Source organism: Neofelis nebulosa, chromosome 8, assembly GCF_028018385.1.
Source record: "Neofelis nebulosa isolate mNeoNeb1 chromosome 8, mNeoNeb1.pri, whole genome shotgun sequence".
In the NCBI taxonomy this organism is placed as follows: domain Eukaryota; kingdom Metazoa; phylum Chordata; class Mammalia; order Carnivora; family Felidae; genus Neofelis; species Neofelis nebulosa.
Window position 1 is genome coordinate 92,711,240 of NC_080789.1, and position 27,494 is coordinate 92,738,733.

At 37.3% G+C, this 27,494-nt stretch overlaps 1 protein-coding gene across 1 annotated transcript in view; it reads left to right on the top strand.

The window, feature by feature from the left end:
- Window positions 1-255: 255 nt before the first annotated feature.
- The window catches only part of SLC15A5 (solute carrier family 15 member 5), an 86,551-nt gene continuing 59,312 nt past the window's right edge, over window positions 256-27,494 (top strand). Inside the window, exons 1-3 of the mRNA XM_058743557.1 lie at window positions 256-616; window positions 4,762-4,984; window positions 20,303-20,472. Coding sequence (XP_058599540.1) covers window positions 256-616; window positions 4,762-4,984; window positions 20,303-20,472 — 754 coding nt within the window. The remainder of the gene's footprint in view (window positions 617-4,761; window positions 4,985-20,302; window positions 20,473-27,494) is intronic.

The following is a 27,494-nucleotide window of genomic DNA, read 5'->3' on the forward strand; positions in this document are numbered from 1 at the left end:
TCTAAATAATTAGACAAACAAATCAGATTTGGCTCTGCTGGTCTACCATGAACATTTAAACACTTGTGTCTCCTCCCTCATGCTCCCGGATCATCAAAATGAACAACATTAATGTGCAAAAAGAGTATGAAACTTCAGCGTGGAGTTGTGAAATTCAAAGCAAAGATCTTATTTATTTTTTCATTAGAGGGTTGGGAGTAAAAAAAATCACCAAGTTCAAAACACTAACAAAAGTTGTATTCAAGGAGGGTAGTCATGTCTGTTACAGACTTTGAAATAACGGATGAAGAAATATCCTTAAATCACCGCACTGAGAAGGAGAAAACTCTAAGACATATTGGTTATTTCTCTTCATCATACTCTGTGAAAAAAATTCGGGTTAGAATCTGTTTGTTTCTGGTGGAGCTGTGTGAGAGGTTCATTTTCTTTGAAGTCGTCTGCAATATGATCCCCTTTTGCACTGTCAAGCTTGGCTACCTCAATTACCAGGCAGCCATTTTGAACTTGTGTTTTATTGGAACTTCAATACTTACCCCTGTGTTTGTGGGATGGCTTGCTGATGTCCGTCTAAGAAGAAACAAACTGGTATATGTTTGCTTATGTCTACATTTTCTAGGTGAGTGTCCTCTTCTGACTGGATTGTTTTGCAACTTAATTGAATAGCTTTTTGGTAGAGTTTTCACTTTCTATTATCCTTATCTTGCTGTTAGCCTAAAATGTGATAAATGAAGAGTATTGTTTCAATTTATACTATTCTTTGTATTATTTGAGGGATGCTAGTAAACATCTGTGCGTATGTGTGAGTGTGAATGTGTGGATGCTTTGATACCTATATCGTTGCACTGATTATCTTTTATAATAATTACCTCTTTACGTGTCTGTCTTCTGTGCTTCAAATGCGCTCCTTTCCCCCTTCCTGCCCCAAGCCGAAATTCGTGACAAATTCTATGTGAAACCTGAAGTTCACTTGCTTCGCAACTACAATGAAATGTGCTAAGAAGGGTTTTGAAGTTCACGTAGAATAATTGAGGATGTTTTCATCAAAAGGTGGTTCTTAATTAGCCATATAGTAATTAAGATTGCATATGCAGGCATGATTTCTATATTATGAACTATGGCTATATGCTAAACGAATGAATTCAAGCACTACACTGTGCTTCTTTATATAGAGAAAAATAAATAATCTACACAAGTTTGGGAGGCAAGAGATTGTGAGAAACGTTGGGGAGATATCAAGATTGATACGGTATAGAGAATAAGTTGATGAACAGTCTGGAACTTGGGGCTGAAAAGTTATGTTGTTCTTCTGGACAACAGAGTCACTGAGGATATAATTAAAACAGTTGGGAAATGTTTTTCTTCAATAAAAAAGATAGACAACCACAGTGACAGGTTTTATACAGGGAGACCAGAACACCTCAGAGGACAGTCTAGGAGAAATGTCAATCCAGGAGAGAACATGGAAAAAAAAAAAAAAAACATTAAAACTTGGCTACTAAATAAGAGAACAAATATGATGGAAAAACAAACATTAACTCCAAGTTTCTGAGCTGAGGAACTTAGGAAGGTAGTATGCAATTCACCATTACTGAGAAGTGTAGCAGAAATGCAGGTTTGGGGGAACAGGGGAGGAGATAAATGAGGAAGGGGTGGATATCAGGTATCCAACATATCACCCAATTTCCAGCAGGTGATCAATTACCTTCACCATTCATCCAATAGAGTGTGATTTAAACTTATAACTTCTTCACTGCTCCAGTTTTGTTAAATAAAAACAAAGCCACTGCATGGCAAATATTCAGTCAACATTCAACAAACATTCCTCAGTGACCACTTTGTGCCAGGCATTGTCCCAGGATCTGGGAATGCAACAGAGGAGGAATTCAGTCTCTTCTCTGTTGGAGTTGACTTTCCAAAGAAAGAGAAATGTAAACAAGCAAATGACACTATGCCAGGTGCTCAGTACTGTTATGATGAAAAATATGGCTCAGTAAGGGGACAGGGGAGACTAAACAGTGACATGGTTACTATTCTGTATCTGGGAATGTTTTCTGATAAGGAGACATTTAGGCAAGCATCTGAATGGTTTCTCTTCTGAATTTGGTAAGAGACCACACCCATAGATTTTGGTAACTTCTTATTTAACATGGTGATTCCTATCAGTCTAAATTCTTGTGTAAGCCATCAGACTAGGACTGAAGTCCCAATTTTAGAATTTGACCAACAAAAGACCTACGTCAACTCCATAACCATTCATTTTCTTACTAAAAGCTATTTCCTTGGCCCCCCACTCAACAGCTGCCATCAAATTCCAACCAGTCACTGAGTATCAGAGGTTCTATCAAAAATGTGTCTTTTATTTCCAATGTTAAACCTTAGCTCAAAACTGCAGATTGCTTTTTCTTGATCATTACAATGGCCTACTTACTGGTCTATCAGTATGACTCCAATCCATATACCTTTCTACTAACAACATTGACTTCCTCAGCCAATAAATCTATATATTGGCTGTATTGTCTAAAAAAACAAAATCCAACTTAGTACAAAAGAACCTCTACAATCTGTCCCAAATTTACCTCTCCAGACTTTTGTGTCAATATGTGACCTCAACCATGCTGAACTTCTTGTCTACTACCCTTCTTTAAAAATTTTACATATGCTTTTTCGTATGTCTGAAATTTTCAACCTTCCTTTATGTTTCTGCCCCATATCCAAGACTTGAAAAATCCGGTCCTTCCTTCAAGACCCATGTTGTTCACTTCTCTGTGCTCACCCATACTCTAATCAAACCTCTATAATTTCATTTAGCACATTATAATATAATTTCCACCTGTATGTCTGTCTTCTCTGATGGACTCATTAGCTTCTGGAGAGGAAATCCAGTGGGGCCCCACGACCTAGCAGAGGAGATAGCACATCTTGGTGTTTTACAAAGACCTGTGAAGTATGTGTGCTGATTATGTAGTGCACAATAGCACACATCAAAGAGGAGACTTTCTATCATACGTGTAATAGACTTGTATTTTTATTACATCAATTTTACAACAGATAAAAATAAAGTTTTGATCCAATGAAATCAACATATTACATTTTCTCAAAAGATGGAAGCAAAGCATCTTTCTAATGTACACAAAGGTAAAAGTGTTTTGTCTTTAGGGACGCCTGGGTGGCTCAGTTGGCTAAGCATCCAACTCTTGATTTCAGTTCAAGCGATGATTTCATGCTTTGTGAGCTTGAGCCCCAGGTCAGTCTCTGCACTGACAGCATAGGATTCTCTCTCTCCTTTCTCTCTGCCCCTCCCCTGCTTGTGAGTGCTCTCTCTCTCTCTCTCAAAATAAGTAAACAAATGTATATTTTTAAAAGTGTTTGTCTTTAAATATATGGTTGCTGCAAGAAGTAACTTCTCTGCCCATCCCCTTTGGGTACCCTTAGCCTAGCCAGGCCTCACATCACCCTTCCAGAGACAAGTGGACTGAGTGGCAGAGAAAAAGCAGTTGGTATCACATCTGGCCAAACTTGACAGGAAACATCTCAACCTCAGTAATCTAAAGGGCCCACTCTCATGATAAATCCATTTGTTCCCAAGCAGCTATTGAGTGCATATATTCTTCACATTATAAAAGCCATTGTAAGAGGGAGATAAAATATTAGACCTAAGTTTTGCCTTTAGGAGCTTACAGTCTAATTGAGAAAACTAACCACACAAAACCACCATGTAAAAATTTATACCAAAAATATGAAAGCCAAATTAATCTAAAAAATGGAAGACGAAAGTAACAGGGAGAAGCATTTTTCACTAATCAAATTGATAAGTAAATAAATAAATAAATAAGATGATTTGACCACTTGATGGGAATTACAAAAAGAGGCAGATAACATCACAGTTACTCTGTAACATTGGGCAAGTCACTTAACCTCACTAAATCTGATCTATTTTTTTTTGAAAAATTGGAATAAGAGAAAATCTACCTCTGACATCACAAAGCTTTTCCAGGATGAAACAATATAATACATATAATTGCTTTGCAGAATTTAAAGAGCTTAGCAAAAGTATGAAATTTCTATCAAACAAGGAAAGTGCTCAAGTGTGGTCCCTGCGAGATGGAAGTGAGAAGGCTTGACCGGCCCCAGCCCTGTCATTTCCTGTCTTTCCCTCCTCTAGGCTTGTACTGCTTCACCCACCTCACCTTCTTACCTCTGTGTGTGCCAAGATGGCTCTGCCCAGCTGCCTAAGTGAGAGAAATCAAAGGGCATTAAAAGGAGAAAGAGAGTAGAAAAGGAAAAGAGACTCTGTTCTTCTTACAATTCTGATAATGTTCTCCTTAAAACATTTTCTTTAGCAGGCTTTTGACATGTCTGAGATCTTCGAGTTTTCTATCACTCTAGTGACCGAGAACAAATAACCCTTACTAACAGTGGTTGGCTCTGGGGCGTGAGATTACAGGCATCTCTAGCTTCTCATATGACATATTTCCAAATTCTGTTAAAATGGACATGATTTGCTTATACATCTGAGAGAAAAGATACGTCAAATTTGAGAGGGGAAAGAACTAGGCTTCTGGATTCATTAAAAGACATATTGAAGGGGGTTTTCACATTTAGAAAAATCATGCTATCTCCAGAATCGCAGTGACTAACAAATATTTTGATAAGACAATCACACAATGAGGCTACTTTCAGAGTTAAAACCTTATTTATAACATGGTCTGGTGATTCAGTTGGTCTGTGCCATATTTATTCTCCTTTTTTCTCTCTCTACAGGCACTGTTTTATTATCCGTGGTTGCTTTTCCCTTGGAAGATTTCTATATAGGCACACACCATATGATTAACAATATACCAACAAAGGAGCAGAACAGGCTGTTTTACATGGCACTATTGTTCATCTGCCTTGGCACCGGAGGAATGCGAGCCATCATTTGTCCACCGGATGCTTATAGCCTTCAGGAGTATGGATCCCAGAAACAAATGTCTTTTTTTAACTGGTAAGTAGCACTGGCTAGAAGAGAAACAAGGTTTATGATGTTCCTCTCCCTCCTGGGATTTCTCATTGTTTGCTCTCTGGTACCCTGTTGATGGTAGTAATTCAGTTTTTGTCATTGACTGGGTTGGGTAAGTGAGGACGTGACAATGCCTGTGACAATGATTCAGCCAGGAACTGTGGGAGCCTGTGAGTCAGGTACAGACCACCACAGCTTACCAGCACCTTCCTGAAATGCAATGATAAATTAATCTTCCAAATAAACAAGTGGCTTATCATATTAAATACAAGGTGGCTTTGGAGCCAAACAGGCCTGGGTAGAAGTCTCAACTCTACTTAACACAAGCTATCTGACCTTGGTCAGGTCATTTATTCTCTATAAGTTTCAGTTTAATCATTTGTGGAGGGTTATAATGATACCTCTTCCTGGGTTTTATTAGAGGTAATAATGTGTGCATTGTGGGCAGAGAACCTGGCACATCGTAGGTGGTCAATAAATGGTAGCTATTGTTAGTTATGTCTACACTGTAGCAGACTAATGTGGCAGAGGTTATAAATGCACAGGTTAGTGCAGAGAAGATAAAAAGTATTTTACAATTTGTTGAATTGCAGTTTACAATTTTTGTATTTTACAAATTGTAAATTTTTTAAATGTGTTGAACACAATTTGAATACAATTTGTTGAATTATATTTTGCAACTTGTTGGAACATCAACCAGTACCTCTGTCTTGCATCCACTTCACCCCTAACACTTAAAAGAGTTTGGATTCCATGAAAATCTAACTACTTTCTGTAAATCTTTTTCTCTTTCAGTAAGTTCTTACACAGCTTTATGTGGTTTTAGAATCAATTTTTGTTATCGAATACAGATTCAAAAAAATAAAATTTGGATCTTAAAGTAGAGCATTTCAGCGTTTACTAGCAAATTTTGTTGTTATTATTACTCATCAGTGGAATATCAAGTAGATCTGAGATACATTCTTTTGTTCCCCTGTTTCTGTGAAATGATTTGCCAACATTTTTTCTAAATATTCTGTCTTTCCATCAATGTTAGCAATGGGAAAAAGCAATGTACAGACAGAATCAGACAAAACATTTAAAGAAAATTCATATTAAAATCATTAAATGAAAAAATTTAGAATCAATAATCTAGGTATATATAACCATGTAACTATCCAAGGCAGTTTCTTCCTTCCTTCCTCCCTCTCTTTTTCTTTCTCTCTTTCTCCTCCCTCCCTTCCTCCTTCCCTCCCTCTTTCTTCCTTCCTTCCTTTCTTTCTTTCTTTCTTCCCAGTTATATTAATATTACAAAGCACTCAGGCCTGTTTTGGATTCAGTCCAAACGTCAGAAAAAAATGCAGTTTTACCAAGGGTGGAAGGGACTCTTTACTTCCTTATAGCAAATTCTGCCTCCTTGACCTGCCCAAAGGAGAAAGAAAAATCCTTCTTTTTTATTCTATTCGGAGGTTTTAATCCTTAATTAGCAACATCATTTTGATTAAATAAGACTCTGGAGGATTAAGACTGGAGAGCAATCAGTTGTTCTGAAAGATAGCTCTGGAGAATTTATTGTACTGTGGTCTTAGTCATTCAGAGTTGTGTTTAATCAAAGTGACATTTCTCAGTGTTGATTACAAAGGAGACATTATATGAATGAAATATTTCCTTTGGGAAAGGGGGGGACTCCCAATGGGTTTGTACTTTAGGCCTTTAAAAGGGGGATGGGGAGCAGGGTGAAAATGAGTTTCTGCAGCTGGGAGGAGCAAGGCCAAATTTAGGATGAACACATTTCAATTTGGCTTCTTATTATTTCCTAATTTTACTAAAATCTCTAATAGAAAGAATCATGCAGAATCTTTAAAACCTAAAGTTAAAGCACCTAGAAATGTGCATGAGGAATCAAGGTGTTACTCTTTCATGTTATAAAGGACCCCCCTGGAAGGCAAGCTTCTTGAAGGCTGAATCTGGTTGTTTCAGTTTTTTGATTTTTGTTTTTTTGATTTTAAGTTCCTAAAATCAAGCTACGGGAAAACTATGAGCAACTGCTTTTTGTAATTTATAGAAAAGAATGTTAACTCTGTTGCTATATATACTGCGGGGGCTGGTGGCAAGATGGACAGGGATCCAGCTGGGCAGCCAGCAAACTGATGGGATCCTGGCTCTGTCAGAGGAGTTTTATGCTTTTCAGCGGGTCCCTTAACCTCTCAAAGCACCAGTCCCTCATCCACAAAATGGGGTTACCTTGGAGGGCTGTTTTATAGCTTATTTTATATAAAGTACCCTAGCACATCACAGGTATTCAAATTAGGGTAGCTGTTACTATAATTAAATGACTAGTAAGTCCTCAGCTAAAATCGTTGTCTAAATTCTGGGTAAGAGGGAACCTGTTTAGGAGGAGGCCATCTTTAAATGGGCAGCACATTAATTTAAAATCTATTTCTCCAAGTCAAAAGTGTGTAGAGAAATTACAAGCTTGGTTAATATAATGAATTTCAGTAGTATCTTTAAAAATCAGCATACCACTTGAATGTGTAACCACTTGAAGGTTGCATCCAGTTCTATTTTCAGCACAGATGTCAGATGTTCCTAATTACAGGACCTTTAATGAGACGTGTCATTGCATCTATACCACCTAAAGCTTCCCAATGATCATGTTAAATAGTATAGACTGGAAGTCTCGAGCACTGAAAGCCCCACTTCCGAGTGGAGCTGCCAAGTGTAGGTGAGAAAACCACTCCCAGCCAACATCACCATCTGGTACTGGATCTTCCTCAACTATGTACCTTATTGAAAGAATATAGCTAAACTCCCTGAAATCAAGAGGCATACTAATCTGCCAACATTCTTGTGCTGTTATCTAGATTAGAACCTGGCTCTTCCAGCATTTTCCAAAATCTGAGGTGTGCAATTAAGAGTCACCACACTGGAGATCATCTAGGTAAATACACCTGTGCAGAATCTTTTCTGGAAGCAAAAAGAAAGGTGGATAATTAAGTCTGTCTATAACCATAATTTTAAATTCTATTGCAATTAACTTCAAATCTTGCTTCCACATTTCTCTAGTTACTTCACCTGATAATTTGCATCCTATCTGCATATCATAGTCTGTTGCTAACCAGTTACCAGAGTGAATTATACATGATTTGAAAGTCCAAATAGAATATTGGTGGAGTTCTTCAAAAAGTCTAGAGACTGACTTATTCCATCCCAGAAATTTTGAATATCTAATACTCAAATTGATTCTATATAATATTTGTTTCCCACTAAAATATTCTGATGTTAAAGTTACTTGAATTTAGTAACTTTTATCTTAGGGAAACACCAGAGGTAAAAATTTGTTATCCCACGGAATGTTTTTTCGGAAGCTGTTTAATATTTACTTGAGTGTTGTTTGAAAGCAGCGATTCTCAATCCTAGATGTACATAAAAGTCACCTGAGGAATCTTAAAAATACTGATTCCTGAGGTGCCTGGGTGGCTCAATTGGTTAAGTCTCTGACTTTAGCCTAGGTCATGATCTCACCATTACCAGTTTGAGCCCCACATTGGGTTCTGTGCTGTCAGCTCAGAGCCTGGAGTCTCTGTCTCCCTCTCTCTCTGCCCCTCTCGCACTCATACTCTGTCTCTCTCTCTCTCTCTCTCTCTCTCTCTCTCAAAAATAAACTTAAAAAAAAAGAAATACTGATTCCTGGGCCTTGACATCAAAGGTTCCAAATATATTGGTTTGAGGTGAGACTGAGAGACCAGAATTTTTTTTTTTTTTAAGCTGCCTAAGTAGTCAGGTTTAAGAACAACTGCTCTCAAGCAATTGCCTACTTTTAAGAATCACTTAAGGGCTTTATTTAAAAATGTTTTCCAGACCCCACCCACAACCACTTAGATCAGAATTTCCTGAAAGCATCGCTAGGGAATGTACACATTTATCAAGTGCTTCAGAATTGTGAAAACAATTCCAGAAGTTTGAGGGAAGGGAATTCCAATGTATCTAGGGATACCTTGAAAAGATATGAAACTAAACATTGAGTGCACACACTGGATGCCACGCGGCTTTGGAAAGTTTTGATGATTCATAGCAACTTTTCACCACACCTAAAAATCTATCTGAGTGAGAAAATCTACATGATCCTTGAGAAGAGAAACAAAATATGAATCTACTGAATTCTGCAGTAGTAAAATCATAATTTATGAAGTACATTTCAGCCATCAAAATCAAAGCAGTTTGTGGAATAACTGTATTAATATTCAAAATATCATGTGAGTTACATACTGAGAAATAGCCTGTAAATAGCTTTAAGAGAATCACTGGGTGCCTGGATGGCTCAGTTGGTTAGGCATCCAGCTTTGGATCAAGTCATGATCTCACAGTTCTCCTGTGTTTGAGCCTTGCATCAGGCTTCACGCTGACGGAGGGGAGCCTGCTTGGGATTCTCTCTCTCTCTCTCTCTCTCTCTCTCTCTCTGACCCTTCCCTGCACACTTGCATGCTCTATCTCTCAAAATAAATAAATAAAGGTTTTCAAAAATATACAAAAGAAATCTTCCAAACTTCTATTTGCACGGGTCCTACTCAAGTTTAACAAATGCTACCTACCTACTCTTATAACAATAGGCACCGCCTTTAACTTTGCCAAAGTTGTAAGCTTTCAGGAAATACACTCAGAATTCCTCTCCAACATACAACCGTGGAAACCAAAGAATATTGAGGAAAAGAAAGACAGATTTCTTACATGACTTACTGCTCCTGCTTTTTCTTAAAGCCTGAGTGGTTGCATTTAAAATTAGTAGGTACATGACTAGGGACTTATTTCCATCAGTAAATATGCGATAGTCTAAAGTTCTTAAGGAAATAAGAAAATGATACACAGGAGCAACTGTGAATGAGGGTAAGTTAAAAGAAGGAGAGGCAGGGAGAGAAAGAGTGAAATATTCTCCTAAATTTCTTATTTAAAAATATACCTTTTACTTTAATCATACTATCTCTTCACCAAAATCAATATCTTCCTTTATTAAATTTCCTCTTCTTTAACTGCAGCGTTGAAAAAAAAGTATGGATAAACAGTAAGACCTGTAAAAATTCCATTTGATCCTTCTTTCCCAAAATTCATGGCTACCAGAGTGTTCTCTGAAGTACTTCAATGGGCCAATGTTTCTACTAAAAGAAGCAACCTTTGACAACAGCCATCCACCAGGGTTTCAGCGCCCAAGTGTTTCCTTGACGCTTCCAAACAGTTCAATTCTATCCCACTGAAGAGCCACCAATCCCCTGGTGAATTATCTCAATATTGTTCAGTACAGAATAAAATGTTCTCCCTGAACTCCGTAAATTGTCCACTACCACCATGAACACCTGAAAGCTTTCCTCCTCAGGTTAAGAAAAACCATTTCAAACCATTTCCCCTAAAATCACTTACAATAACACTGAAGTATGTGAAACTTGGTCCGTCTAAGACATGACAAAATATTCGAGCGACTCTAATAATGATTACTAAATAAGGTAAGGCAAATATTTAAAAGAAATGATCTCAAAAGGATTGCTGAGATTTTAGCAACAAGTTTTCCCCCCCTTATTTGTATTCAATACCATAGGATCATGAAGACAAAAAAAATCAGATTTCTATGTACTCCCCGTTATTTGCAGTTCCCAGTCTGTATTTAAAAGTAGACTAAAGAAACATATTTTTACTGCTGCTTTCAATTTTCCTTAATCACTGGTATTTATTTTGCTTTAGTGCTTTGCTCTCTGACTTTCTGTGTGAGAGGTGCTTTATATACTCAATTTGCTAGTGAGCTATGAGATGAAAGGAGTCTTAATGGTGAGTTTGAACATGGTAGATTTTTATTTCTCTTATTTTTTTTACAGTTGATACATATACATTTCCCCCTTAATTATCTATGGCTTATCCTGTCCATGGATCAATAAAGACATATATAAAACATGCCTGTACTAGGTAATTCTTTCAGAAAATTACACAATCAAATAGGTCGGATGGCATCTGTTAAAATACATGGAGTACTTTATGTGAAATCTCTTCCTATACCTAGATATTCAGCACTATAATTCTTTTGTTTCTAACTACCTTTCACAAGATTTAAGTCTTGGAATAATTGTAATTTTCTTTGACCTTCTCTAGAGTAATTTCGTTTACATCACCATGTGGTGTTTAGAAGAGCCACACAATGTCTTCTTGGATTTTCTCAGCAACATTTAACATTTAAAAAAAGGGGGGTTTCCTAAAGATTGAAAGAAATATAACACTGCTTGCGGGCTCCAGCTTCTCTCGGTTGCTGACAGCCACAGCTCAAGTGTGCAGCATGAAAGGATGACCGGAGGCTGAGCCTAGGGACTCTCCCCAGTTGTCCTACAAAACTCTGTGTGTCCCACCTGCATCGTGACAAGTTTCCATTAGTGGACAATAGCGAACCAGTTTCCTCAGCATGGCCATGTTTCATGTTTGATTACTTTCCTAGGTCAATTATTCAGTTTATTGTTCTATGTTGTTGTTTGATCAGTTGATTTTTTTATGAGATGCTGTGTTATTCATCAAATACTTATTTACTAGTCTTTTATTGTGGGCCTAGAGCTGTGTGGCCCCCTTGGCATTACCTATAGCAAGTATCCAGTATCCAGTCTTCTCTCTCTCCTCCTCCTTTAGATTAGTTCTAACATTTTCCTTTCTCCTCAGACCTTTAATATCCCTTTCCCGTAGCCAGTCCTGCCTGGTGACTCTCTTTTCACTTAGAGGGGATAAAAAGGAAGTAGAGGAGAGGCGAGGGAAGAGCGGGGGGAGGGGAGGGAGACAGCGAGGGAGGGAAAAGGAAGGAAGAGTGGATCAATTAGAACAAGTAGAGGAAATGCCAGAGGATGACCCATAGTGGTCATACTCTTGACAGACCCATCCCCCAGAGTTTGGGCACAACCTGTGACCTGACTCCACCCAACAGAATATGGCAGAGATGACAGGGTATAAATCCTTGATTATGTTGCTATATGGCAAAAGTGAAGGGATGGTGTGGTGTAATTAAAGTTTCTAATCATTTGATTTTAAGTAATCAAGGAAGAGATTATCCCGGAATCCTGCATAGGCCTGATCTAATCAGGGAGGCCCTTTAAATCTTAATGATAATGTTAAGTGTTCTAAAACTTAGATCTATTAGTGTTTGCCCAATTGAAACACTTACCCAAACTCATAAAACTATATATTTAAACAGGTATTTTACTGTATTTAATTCTACCTCAGTAAATGTTTTAATTTAATGTTAAGAACCCCCTCTACAATGTGACTCTAACAATGCATTCTAATAATTCATTAGACCCAATGCAAGGTTGACAGGCAGAGATTATTTCCCCAGAACTAGCAAACCAGACTGCTAGTTTAGGTACTTATTTGTAATACTATTCATTGGGAAGAAATACCGAAAGTTTTATTCAAATGACAGTCGTGTCTTTGGTTTAATGCATTGTCTAGATATAACCTGAGTTTGCCCATACTTTGAAAAGTGGAATAAATAGGAAGATTCAACTCTTAAACCATGCAACCTTTTCCAGATTCATTAGGCATATTCAGTGAAGTATTGTGTATGGCTTCTCTAACACCACAACACATAGATGAGTCGTTGCTGTAGAGACTATATGGCCTGCAAAGCCTAAAATACTTACTATGAGGCCCTTTGTAGAAAAAGTTTGCCAACTTCTACTTTAGATAAGAGAACACATTCTTTCCACATGTAATCTCAAAAGGAATGAAACACAGATGACAAAATTGGTTAAGACTCCATAGCTGATATGTATACACTTACTAAGAAATCTAATAAACAATATTTGAAAATTCTAGTTCAGGGGCACCTGGGTGGCTCAGTCGGTTAAGCGTCCGACTTCGGCTCAGGTCATGATCTCACGGCTCATGAGTTCGAGCCCTGCGTCGGGCTCTGTGCTGACAGCTCAGAGCCTGGAGCCTGTTTCAGATTCTGTGTCTCCCTCTCTCTCTCTGACCCTCCCCCGTTCATCCTCTGTCTCTCTCTGTCTCAAAAGTAAATAAACATTAAAAAAAAATTCAAAAAAAAAAAAGAAAATTCTAGTTTAGCCAACATGCCACAATTTTATAGCTTAAATGTATATACAAGCGGGAGGAGCCAAGATGGCAGAACAGCATGGAAGTTTTTTGTGTGTTTCGCATCCATGAAATACAGCCAGACTAACACTAAACCATCCTACACACCTAGAAAACTGACTGGAGGATTAACACAACGATCTGCACAACCTGAACCACAGAATTCAGTAGGCACACGGCGCGGAGAAGTGAACATGGGGAGCGAGAGGCGCAGGAAGGGAGGTGCTTTTGCCAGCGGAGAGAGGACGGAGACTGGGGGGGGGGCGAGAATATGGGAAAAGCACCCCTCCCCAAAGCAGCTGGAGAGAAAGTAGAAAATTGGAAACAGCTGCAGGGACTAAACTAAAAAAAGGAGAAAGGAGAAGGTTTAAATTCCATTAAGACTGTAAACAAGGGGAGTGCAGAGTCTGCAACTCCGCAGCTCCATACGTGGCAGTGCTCTGGTGGGAAGGGAGAATCACCAGGAACAGAGTGGGACCCGGGAGGATCTCGGGCCACATGGGGAAAAACGGTTCACTGCTGGAAGGACATTTGGTAGAGACTGTTGAAGCCACCTGGACCCAGCAGACCCCAGAGGGTGGCCACATTCTCTGGTGCCGGAACAAAGTCATTAAGGGTGAATCCTGGTGCCAGATGTGTGTTGTGATCTTCCATAATCCCTGAAAAGCTGCTGCTACACCATCTCATGAACATTTTCGGGGGCAGGCTGGCACCTGGCTACAGTCTCAGGGCACTGGCAGCAGCAGGGTCCAGCAAGCGTTCCAGGGTGCAGTCGACACTCAGCCATTGTTCATTCAGCCATTGCTCGGTAAGACCCTCCACAGAGGGGCAGAACGGGTCAAAGCTGCAGTCCTTCAGAAGTAAGGGGCTTGGGAAAGCAGCCATATATGAGACAAAACTCAGGAGAGAGGTACTGCCTGGGGCCTGGTCACAGAGAGTGAAAAAGCAGGGAGTGGACGAAAGCTGAAGACAGATGACAGGTGCATGATTGCTGATCTGGGAGAACAGACTGGGTAGCTGGGTGGCACCATTTTCACCCCTCCGGCACATGCGCATACGCACCTACAGGCACTTCAATAATCCACCTCAGTAGGCTAGCAGCGCCATCTAGTGGAAAGCAGAGCCCTTACACTGAGCCCCGCCCAACTGGGCCAACCTTGCTCTTCAAGAACACAAGTCTCACCATCTACTTAGTATATGGACTATAAAGCGATACCTAGACTGACTTTTAGGGGAAAAAGAAGTAATTTCAGTCCTACTTCAATCTGTTAGCAGATTGAATTCAATTTTCTTTCTTTTTTTTTTCTCTTTTACACTTCTTTTTCTTGAAAACAGAAAGAGAAAAATTCATTTTTATTTTCAATTTTTATTAAAGATATTTTTCTTTAATTTTCATTACTATATTTTTTACTTTTGTATAAATTTGTTTAATTCTATTTTAAATCCATCATTTTATTTTAGTCTACTTCACTTATTCACCTTTTCAAATTTTCAAACAATCGCCTTTTTTTTCTCTTTTCCTTTTCTTTTCTTTTTCTTGAATGCAGAAAGAGAAAAACTTCATTTTTACCTTCAATTTCTATTAAAAATATTTTTTAATTTTTTACTATATTTTTTGCTTTTATGTAAATTTTTTTAAAATTCTATTTTACTTCCATCATTTTATTTTGGTCTACTACAGTGTATTCACTTTTTCAAATTTTCAAACGATTTCTTTTTTTCCTTTTTATTCTTTTTCTTTTTTCTCTCATTTATTTCCTTTTTCTTGAATATAGAAAAAGAAAAATTTATTTTTATGTTTAATTTTTAATAAAAATATTTTTCTTTAATTTTTTTCTATGTATTCTCTACTTCTGTGTATATTTTTTCAAATGTTATTTTACTTCCATTCTCTCATTTTAGTCTACTTCAGTGTATTCATTTTTCAAATTCTCAAATGGTTTCCTTTTTTTTTCTTTCTTCCCCCCTGCCCCACTTTTTTTCTCTAATCTGTCAAACCACTTTCAACACCCAGACAAAAAAAACACCTAAGATCTAGCATCATTTATTCGATTTGTGTGTGTGTGTGTGTGTGTGTGTGTTTAATTACTTAATTTTAATATTTTTTAATTTTAATTTTTTAATTTTAATTTTTCTACCTCATTAATTCCTTTTCTCCCTTTAAGATGACAAAATGAAGGAATTCACCCCAAAAGAAAGAGCACAAAGAAACGACAGCCAGGGATTTAACGAACACAGATACAAGCAAGATGTCTGAACCAGAATTTAGAATCACGATAATAAGAATACTAGCTGGAGTTGAAAATAGATAAGAAACCATTTCTGCAGAGACAAAAAAAGTAAAAAATAGTAAGAATGAAATTAAAAATGCTATAACTAAGCTGCAATTACGGATGGATGCAGCGGCAGCAAGGATGGATGAGCAGAACAGAGAATCAGTGATATAGAGGACAAACTTATAGAGAATAATGAAGCAGAAAAAAAGAGGGACATTAAGGCAAAAGAGCAAGATTTAAGAATTAGAGAAATCAGTGACTCACTAAAAGGGAACAACATCAGAATCATAGGGGTCCCAGAAGAGGAAGAGACAGAAATAGGGGTAGAAGGGTTATGTGAGCAAATCATAGCGGAAAAGTTTCCTAACCTGGGGAAAGACACAGATATCAAAATCCAGGAAGCACAGAGGACCCGCATTAGATTAAAAAAACAGACCATCAACAAGGCATATCATAGTCAAATTCACAAAATACTAAGGCAAGGAGAGAATCATGAAAGCAGCAAGGGAAAAAAAGTCCCTAACCTACAAGGGAAGACAGATCAGGTTTGCAGCAGACCTCTGCACAGAAAATTGGCAGGCCAGAAAGGAGTGACAGGATATATTCAATGTGCTGAATCAGAAAAATATGCAGCCAAGAATTCTTTATCCAGCAAGGCTGTCATTCAAAATATGAACGAGAGATAAAAGTTTCCCAGACAAACAAAAATGAAAGGAGTTTGTGACCACTAAACCAGCCCTGCAAGAAATTTTAAGGGGGACTCAATGAGGGGAGAAAAGATGAAAAAAAATGTATATATATTATATTTATATATATATTTATATATATATTATATTATATATATATAATATAATATATATATATATATATCTCAAAAGCAACAAAGATCGGAAAGGACCAGAGAACACCATCAGAAACTCCAACTCTAAAAGTATCATAATGGCAATAAATTCATATCTTTCAGTATTCACTCTAAATGTCAACAGACTCAATGCTCCAATCAAAACACATAGGGTGATAGAATGGATAAGAAAACAAGATCCATCTATATGCTGTTTACAAGAGACCCACATTAGACCTAAAGACACCTACAGATTGAAAATAAGGGGATGGAGAACCATTTATCATGCTAATGGCCAGAAAAGAAAGCTGGAGTAGCCATACTTATATCAGACAATCTAGACTTTAAAATAAAAACCATATTAAGAGATGCAGAAGGGCATTATATCATAATCGAGGAGTCTATCCACCAAGAAGACCTAACAATTGTAAACATTTATGTGCCAAATGTGAAAGCACCTAAATATATAAATCAATTAATCACAAACATAAAGAAACTCATTGATAGTAATACCATAATAGTAGGAGACTTCAACACCCCACTCACAGCAATGGACAGATCATAATCAAAAAATCAACAAGGAAACAATGGCTTTGAATGACACCCTGGACCAGATGGACTTAACAGATATATTCAGAACATTTCATTCTAAAGCAGCAGAATATACATTCTTCTCCAGTGCACATGGAACATTCTCCAGAATAGACCATATACTGGGACACAAATGAGCCCTGAGTAAGTACAAAAAGATCGAGATCATACCGTGCATATTTTCAGACCACAATGCTATGCAACTCGAAATCAACCACAAGAAAAAATTTAGAAAGGTAACAAATACTTGCAGACTGAAGAACATCCTACTAAAGAATGAATGGACTAAACAAGCAGTTAAAGAGGAAGTTAAAAAGTATATGGAAGCCAATGAAAATGATAACACCACAACCCAAAACCTCTGGGACGCAGCAAAGGCGGTCATAAAAGGAAAGTATATAGCAATCCAGGCCTTCCTAAAGAAGGAAGAAAGATCTCAGATACACAACCTAACCTTACACCTTAAGGAGCTGGCATAAAAAAAACAGCAAATTAAACCCCAAACCAGCAGAAGACAGGAAATAATAAAATTAGAGCAGAAATTAATGCTATCAAAACCAAAAAAATAAACAAAAAAACAGTAGAACAGATCAATGAAACCGGAAGCTTGTTCTTTGAAAGAATTAACAAAATTGATAAAGCACTAGACAGTCTGATCAAAAAGAAAAAGGAAAGGATCCAAATAAATAAATTCAAGAATGAAAGAGGAGAGATCACAAACAACACAGCAGAAATAAAAACAATAACAACAGAATATTATGAGCAATTATATACCAATGAAATGGACAATCTGGAAGAAATGGACAAGTTCCTAGAGACATATACACTACCAACACTGAAACAGGAAGAAATAGAAAATTTGAACAGACCTGTAACCAGTAAGGAAATCGAATTAGTAATCAAAAATCTGCCAAAAAACAAGAGTCCAGGGCCAGATGACTTTCTGATGAACATGGAGGCAAAAATCCTTAACAAGATATTAGCCAACCGGCTCCAACAATAAATGTATTGTTGGAGAAAGAAAATTATTCACCACGCTCACGTGGGATTTATACCTGGGATGCAGGGCTGGTTCAATATCCACAAAACAATTAACGTGATTAATCACATCGATAAAAGAAAGGACAAGAACCATATGATCCTCTCAATAGATGCAGAGAAAACATTTGACAAAATACCGCATCCTTTCTTGAAAAAACCCTCAAGAAGTAGGGATAGAAGGAGCATACCTTGAGATCATAAAAGCCATATATGAACGACTCAACGCTAATATCATCCTCAATGGGAAAAAACTGAGACCTTTCCCCCTATGAACAGGAACAAGACAGGGATGTCCACTCTCACCACTGTTATTCAACATAGTATTGGAAGTCTTAGCCTCTGCAATCAGACAACACAAAGAAATAAAAGGCATCCAAATCGGCCAGGAGGAGGTCAAGCTTTCACTCTTCACAGGTGACATGATAGTTTATATGGAAAACCCAAAAGATTCCACCAAAAAACTGCTAGAATTGATTCATGAATTCAGCAAAGTTGTAGGATATAAAGTCAACACACAGAAATCCGTTGCATTCCTATACACCAACAATGAAGCGACAGAAAGAGAAATCAAGCAATTGATCCCATTTATAGTTGCACAAAAAAACATAAAATACCTAGGAATAAATTGAACCAAAGAGGTGAAAAATCTATACACTGAAAACTATAGAAAGCTTATGAAAGAAATTGAAGAAGACACACACAAAAAAAAATGAAAAAAGATTCCATGCTCCTGGTTAGGAAGAACAAATATTAAAATGTCGATATTATCCAAAGCAATCTACATATTCACTGTAATCCCTATCAAACTAACACCAGCATTCTTCACAGAGCTAGAACAAATAATCCTAAAATCTGTATGAAACCAGAAAAGACCCCAAATAGCCAAAGCAATCTTGAAAAAGAAAACCAAAGCAGGAGGCATCACAATCCCAGACTTCAAGCTATACTACAAAGCTGTAATCATCAAGACAGTATGGTACTGCCACAAGAACAGACACTCAGATTAATGGAACAGAATAGAGAACACACAAATGGACCCACAAACATATGGCCAACTAATCTTTGACATAGCAGGAAAGAATATTCAATGGAATAAAGACAGTCTCTCCAGTAAGTGGTGCTGGGAAAACTGGACAGCAACATGCAGAAGAATGAACCTGGACCACTTTCTTACACCATACACAAAAATAAACTCAAAATGAATGAAAGACCTCAATGTAAGACAGGAAGCCATCAAAATCCTCGAGGAGAAAGCAGGCAAAAACCTCTTTGATCTTGGCCTCAGCAACTTCTTACTCAACATGTTTCCAGAGGCAAGGAAAACAAAAGCAAAAATGAACTACTGGGACCTCATCAAAATAAAAAGCTTCTGCGCAGCAAAAGAAACAATCAGCAAAACTAAAAGGCAACCAAAGGAATGGGACAAGATATTTGCAAATGACATATCAGATAAAGGGTTAGTATCCAAAATCTATCAAGAACTTCTCAAATTCAGAACCCAAAAAACAAATAATCCAGTGAAGAAATGGGTGAAAGACATGAATAGACACTTCTCCAAAGAAGACATCCAGATGGCCAACTGACACATGAAAAAATGCTCAACATCCCTCATCATCAGGGAAATACAAATCAAAACCACAATGAGATACCACCTTACACCCGTCAGAATGGCTAACATTAGCAACTTAAGCAACAACAGATGTTGGCGAGGATGCGGAGAAAGAGCATCTCTTTTGCACTGTTGGTGGCAATGCAAGCTGGTGCAGCCACTCTGGAAAACAATATGGAGTTTCCTCAAAAAACTAAAAATAGAACTACCTTACGACCCAGCAATTGCACTACTAGGCATTTATCCACAGGATACAGGTGTGCTGTTTCAAAGGGACACATGCACCCCCATGTATATAGCAGCACTATCAACAATAGTCAAAGTATGGGAAGAGCCCAAATGTCCATCGATGGATGAATGGACAAAGAAGATGTGGTATATATATACAATGGAGTGTTACTCGGCAATCAAAAAGAATGAAGTCTTGCCATTAGCAACTACGTTGATGGATCTGGAGGGTTTTTTGCTAAGTGAAATTAGTCAGTCAAAGAAAGACAAAAATCATATGACTTCACTCATACGAGGACTTTAAGAGACAAAACAGATGAACATAAGGGAAGGGAAATAAAAATAATATAAAAACAGGGAGGGGGACAAAACAGAAGAGACTCATAAATATGGAGAACAAACTGAGGGTTACGGAAGGGGTTGTGGGAGGGTGGATGGGCTAAATGGGTAAGGGGCAGTAAGGAATCTACTCCTGAAATCATTGTCACACTGTATGCTAGCTAATTTAGAAGTAAATTTTAAAAAAATAAAAAATTAAATTAAAAAGAAATGCATATAAAAGCATTAAAATTTGTGATTGTTGTCTGAGGTAACTGAATGGTATTTTTAATTCAATCTGTGCACCCCAGGTTTTGTTGGATCATGAACCTGAAAGCAACCATTGTCTTTCTGGGAATATCTTACATTCAGCACTCAGGGGCCTGGGCCCTGGTTTTACTCATTCCTTCTATGTCTACACTTATGGCTATGATAACTCTTCATATGATGCACTGTAACCTGATTCATCAGCCAGAAAAATGTAAGTAAACCACATTCTACATTAATTTTTTGGTTTTCATGGTTTTCTCAACACATTTCTTCCTCTTTGATCCCCGGTAACTTCTCTTTCAACTCACAGAATTTGTAGATTCTACCCATTACTACACTTGAGAGCAACAAAGTCTCCAAGAATATCAACAATCTCTAATTTCTTTTACTTTTCCCTTGTTAAAAAAGGTTTACTAATGGGTTATTTTTAAACATAAACAAAAGTAGAAAAAAATCATGTAACCACTCTATCGAGCTCTCAGCTTCAATTATTATCAACTCCACTCACTCTTTTCCCCATCCCTCTTGGTAATTTTGAAGCAATAATGAAACATTATAGCATTTCATTTGTGCATATGTGTGTAAATTACATACTTTAAAAAATATTCACGATGTCATTATTACATACACACACACAATGAAAGACACACAGTGAGAATTTAACACCATTGAATATCTGGTCACTGTTAAAAATCTCTGTCGTCATTTTTTAATTTTTATTTACTTTTCATTTTTTAAAATGTTTTTATTTTTGATAGAGAATCAGAACACAGCAGGGGAAGAGCAGGGAGAGAGAGAGAGAGAGAGACAGAGACAGAGACAGAGACAGAGACAGAATCAGACTCCAGGCTCTGAGCTGTCAGCACAGAGCCTATGCGGGACTTGAACTTGATAACTTTGAGATCATGAGCTGAGCCGAAGTTGGACGATTAACCAACTGAGCCCCCAGGAACCCCTCTGCTTCCATTTTAAAAATTTGTTTATTTTTTGCTTTGTTCAAATCAAATCCAAATAAGGTTTGTACATTCCAAATGGCAAATATGTTCCTTAAATCTACTATATTCCCCTTTCATTTGTCTCTTCCTCTTTCATTTCTGTCTCTTTTCAATTTATTAAAGAAATCTAAACATTCCATGGAGCATTTCTCATATTCTCGATTTCTCTCATTACATCCACATGTGTCAGACATTTCTCCTTCTTATGTCCTGTAAATTCTCTGAAAGACCTAGATGCTTGATCACATTAAGATTTGGGAGTGGGGGCAAAATTCCTTCATAGATGGTGTTATATACTTTGGCCAAGAGGCGTGATGTCTGATTATCTCTGCTTTTGCAGTAACAGTCCCCACTGAAAATTTCTGCTCAAGTCCATACTCCACTGTAGGTTGCAAGGCGGTGATATTCTGTTTCCTCCTTTATTAGCTGAAATAATTCTATAAAGAGAAATGTCTCCTCATTAACTAATTATACATAAGTACAGTTTATATAAGAAAAAGAAAGCAAATGTTCAATTTTTTCCTCTATTTTTAGACTTTCAAATTAATGAGTTGAGCTTCAATATCTTCCATAGGTGATCTGTTAGTTGTTTTTATTTTTAAGTTTATTTATTTATTCTGAGAGAGAGACAGAGAGAGAGAGAGAGAGAGAGAGAGAGAGAGAAGGGGAAGGACAGAGAGAGGGAAAGGGAGAATCCAAAGCAGGCTCCAGGCTCCAAGCTGTCAGAGCCTGACACAGGGTTCAGACTGACAAATGGTGAGATCATGACCTGAGCTGAAGTCAGATGCTCAACCAATTGAGCCACCCAGGTGCCCCCTTAGTAGTCTTAGACTGACACTACCACCACCAGTATGGTTGTTGAGAACAGTTTCAATACTCTTGCAGGTGTTTTTCTTTATGCTATAAACCCTAGGAATGTACACCAAAATTATTATTTTTAAAGTTACTTATTATAGTTTCTCTCCATCTGGTTATGTCACTAACTTTATACACAATTAACTGTATTTGTTCCATTTTTCTTCATACTTAGACATATTTTTAAAATTTAATTTTGTTTTAAGTCATGGAAATAGTTTCATGTATCTTAAATTCATGTACAAAACAAGGTCTATTTATATTCCTATATACCTTCCTATTCCCTTAGGTGTTTGTTTACATTAAAAATTTTTTTTTAATGTTTTTGTATTTAATTTTGAGAGACAGAGACAGAGACAGAGACAGAGCAGGAGCAGGGGAGGGGCAGAGAGAGAGGAAGACACAGAATCCGAAGCAGGCTCCAGGCTCTGAGCTGTCAGCATGGAGCCCAACACGGGGCTCAAACCCATGAGCCATGAGATAATGACCTAAGCCAAAGTCTCACGCTTAACCAACCGAGCCACCCAGGTGCCCCTGTTTACACATTTGTAAAGAATTATCCTCCCATTTTTACAATAAGGGAAAATATTAAAATTTTATATGTGTGTGTATGTCTCCATGTATGTATTTCCCCTCTTTATATAAGCAGTAGTGTATTACTACTCACTTTTCTCACCTGATTTCTTAGTTAATATGACCTAGGGATCGTGTCATAATTGTATTTGAAAATATGCCCCATTCCTTTTTATAGCTGCCTGGCACTCCATGGTGTAGTAAGCCATTGTTTATTTTACCGATCTCATGTTGACGGACATTGGGTTGCTTTTGGTTTCTTTTTTTTGCTTTTGCTGTTAAGTAGAATCTACTGAATAGCTTGATGTAATCCTCTCTTTGCATTTTTTCCCTAGCTTAACTTAAAAGTAGGACTGTTAAGCCAAAAAAGTAAATTTACATACAATTTTGCTATATTTTGGCAAATTCCCTTCCATAGTGGTTGTACCATATGTGTTTCCACCAAAATGCATGAGAATGCCCACTTCCCCACAGTCTCTACAACAGAGTAATGTCAAACTCTTGAATTTTTACCAATTTGAGTGTGGAAAATGGTATCTCACTAAAGTCTTAATTGACATTTCCTTTATTATGAGAAAAGTTGAACCAATGTCTTTCAATGCTTAGAATAATTTGTATGTTTTTCAGTGAACTATCTATTCATACATCTAGTCCATTTTTTTCCCTATAGGATTGTGCACTTTTGATTTTTTAGAAGATTTTTCTATAGTGGAGATGTTAACTCTTTGTATATGATAAAAGTTATAAATATTATTCCCCATTTATCAAATATCTTTTAACTTCCATTCTTGTGTTATTTTCCATGCACAAGATTTTTTTAAGAGGCTTTTATTTTATTTTATTTTATTTTATTTTTAATATATGAAATTTACTGTCAAATTGGTTTCCATACAACACCCAGTGCTCATCCCAAAAGGTGCTCTCCTCAATACCCATCACCCACCCTGCCCTCCCTCCCACCCCCCATCAACCCTCAGTTTGTTCTCAGTTTTTAACAGTCTCTTATGCTTTGGCTCTCTCCCACTCTAACCTCTTTTCTTTTTTTTTTTTCCTTCCCCTCTCCCATGGGTTTCTGTTACGTTTCTCAGGATCCACATAAGAGTGAAACCATATGGTATCTGTCTTTCTCTGTATGGCTTATTTCACTTAGCATCACACTCTCCAGTTCCATCCACGTTGCTACAAAAGGCCATATTTCATTTTTTCTCATTGCCACGTAGTATTCCATTGTGTATATAAACCACAATTTCTTTATCTATTCATCAGTTGATGGACATTCAGGCTCTTTCCATAATTTGGCTATTGTTGAGAGTGCTGCTATAAACATTGGGGTACAAGTGCCCCTATGCATCAGTACTCCTGTATCCCTTGGATAAATTCCTAGCAGTGCTATTGCTGGGTCATAGGGTAGGTCTATTTTTAATTTTCTGAGGAACCTCCACACTGCTTTCCAGAGCGGCTGCACCAATTTGCATTCCCACCAACAGTGCAAGAGGGTTCCCGTCTCTCCACATCCTCTCCAGCATCTAGAGTCTCCTGATTTGTTCATTTTGGCCACTCTGACTGGCGTGAGGTGGTATCTGAGTGTGGTTTTGATTTGTATTTCCCTGATGAGGAGCGACGTTGAACATCTTTTCATGTGCCTGTTGGCCATCCGGATGTCTTCTTTAGAGAAGTGTCTATTCATGTTTTCTGCCCATTTCTTCACTGGGTTATTTGTTTTTCGGGTGTGGAGTTTGATGAGCTCTTTATAAATTTTGGATACTAGCCCTTTGTCCGATGTGTCATTTGCAAATATCTTTTCCCATTCCGTTGGTTGCCTTTTAGTTTTGTTGGTTGTTTCCTTTGCTGTGCAGAAGCTTTTTATCTTCATAAGGTCCCAGTAATTCACTTTTGCTTTTAATTCCCTTGCCTTTGGGGATGTGCCGAGTAAGAGATTGCTACGGCTGAGGTCAGAGAGGTCTTTTCCTGCTTTCTCCTCTAAGGTTTTGATGGTTTCCTGTCTCACATTCAGGTCCTTTATCCATTTTGAGTTTATTTTTGTGAATGGTGTGAGAAAGTGGTCTAGTTTCAACCTTCCATGCACAAGATTTTTAAGTCTGTTTTGTCTTTTCTTTGGGGGGAGTGGTTATGTTTATAATAAAATTTATCATTCTTCTCCCTAATTGCTTCTATATTTTGAATCATGTTGGAAAAGTTTTCCTCACTTTCAGATTATAAAGAAATGCTCTCATGTTTTATGTCAGTTTTCATATTCTTTTTTTTTTTACCTTTGTATCTCTGACCCATTTTGAAGTATATTAAAATAGGTTTTAAGAGTGAACTCAACTTTATCACTTTTCTTTGTAACTCTCAATTTATCCAGCCTCACTTATTTAAAAGTCTACATTTTCCCCACTAATGTGAGATGCCACCTTCATTGTATACAGTCACTTGCACTGCTGGAGTTTCTATTCTGTTCCTTTGGTCAGTCTGACAATTTATTTATCTATCTTGTCTGACTGTGGCCTTAATTTCTAACATTTTTTTTTTTTTACTGTGTAGTTGTCTATACAGCTGCTATCACTAAGAATGATGCAGTGAGTTGTATTTTAAAAAATTAAATACATTCACCAATGTTACTTCATCCTCCCCTTCCCCATACCTGTGACGTGGGCAGAGTGGGTACCATGTATCCTTTCATAGCTCAGACTCCATATGCTTTGCTCTGCAATATATGAAGCAGCACCTCTTCATATCTTTACCATTTTATCTACCATATTATTTTGTTTTTAAATTTTTTCTAATGTTTATTTATTTTTGACACCGAGAGAGAGACAGAGCATGAGTGGGCGGAGGGTCAGAGAGAGAGACACACACACAGAATCCGAAGCAGGCTCCAGGCTCTGAGCTGTCAACACAGAGCCCGATGTGGGGCTCAAACTCACAGACCGTGAGATCACGACCTGAGCCGAAGTTGGATAACGACTGAGCCACCCAGGCGCCCCTATCTACCATATTATTTTGAAACTATCTACTTATAATTATAATTGGGTATTCCCATGTCTGATAAATGCTTGGAATATGGTAAATGTTCAGTGTCTGTTATCCTTAAACTGAGTGCAGAAACTGAGGCATAATTAAATAAAAGACTTACCAAGGACCTCGTGGAAAATAGCTGAAGTGGAACCAGAACCCAAGCCTTATTTTTCTCAGACCGGAGCCCACTTTATTATACTACATATGGGAGCATGGAAAATATCATACACAGAAGCCCCTGCCCCTGTGTGTCAGAGTCCTATGGTCTGTGGATCACAGCTAAGCAGTGCACATCCTCCTGATGGTCTGTGGAATGGGTTCAATGTGCAAAAAAGGTGTCTGAGAGACAGTCTTTGTCAGCCCCAGATAGCAAAAAAGAGAAAAATGGAAAGTATAGAGTTTTATTGAAAGACAATGTTAGCCGTTTTTGGAGTGTGTAATTATCAAATACTTCTGGATTTTTGTGAATATATATCTTTACAATTTTTAAAATTTTATATATACATAACATTTTTAGATCCAAATTTTTCTAAATAATGATACACCATCCATCCATTTGCTTCCTGATTTCTTATTTGAGAATATACTTATTTGAATTAAGAAATGCAATTCTTCAAGTAAGAACAGATACATATAATCAACTGTTCACCGCCAATCTATTTGTAGTCCATATGTTACATATTTTAACATATGATAAAGTAACCCTTCTTTGGAAATTTACAAGGAAAAATTTTATTACCAGCAACCAAAAGTATAATAGAAAATGTTCGTGGGTAGTTTACTTTACACAATACTCTATAAAGTGAATACCTCGTTGTTTTTAGTTTTGTTTTGTTTTCTATTTTCGAGTTATAAGATCACCCAACTATGATGTGGTAAAACTCTGTCTTCCCTCTTAGAAAAGTATATAATCCTTATTTTGGCTTCTTCTTCTCTGATGACTAAATTGGAAATTCCTCAAAGCTGTAATTCAAAGCCATAGGTGACCTTAAAGAAATGATTTTTTATATGCTACCTTTTATTTTAAGGTAACTTTTCAAATGTGGACCATGCATTCCATTATGTTTAGCTGTCAAGCACGGCCTTCATTTGCATTTCTTCCCACTGCTATAATTTTGAGAACTGGCAGGTGACCAAAGAAGAAAAAATGTGCATCTACCATCAGAGTGCAATGTAGGCTTTTTTTATTATAATTAAGTAGCATAGATATTCATGATTAGATCAAGGTCAGAGGAGCAGAACATCAGAGCCAAGGACTTAAAGGTACAAAGAATAGAAAAATTGCTTTCTAAAGTTTTTTTTAAATAGTAATAGCTACAATCTTTAAGTTTTGCAATAAAACATTTAAAATAGCTCATCTGTTTTATTTTAAAATGTGCACGCCTGGTGTGTTTGCCATGCACATTTGAACCAGAGCTTGAAGTCTCCATTGTATTTTCATTCCAGTTATTTTTTTTCAACTTCCCATTTCTGCTCCTGGTGCAGAAAAGCAATTTGAAAATTATAATGACAATGGATTTTTTTTAAAAAGCTGAGTCTACACGACACCCAAAATTATTTGTACAGAAGGCTTGGATTTTCTATTAAGTCTAATGGATGAATCCAAGAAGATGGTGTGATATCTAGACGTAGATGTTTTCAACAGGATATCCCTAACGTTCGGGGATAACTCCACGGTTTGATGGGACAACCGCTGCTCTCCTTGGGCAGACAGATTACTGTACAGTTCCTTCCCTTGCCTTCTCTAGCTACCTTGTGACTCCCTCCCAGTCCAGCTGATCAATTTAGGCTT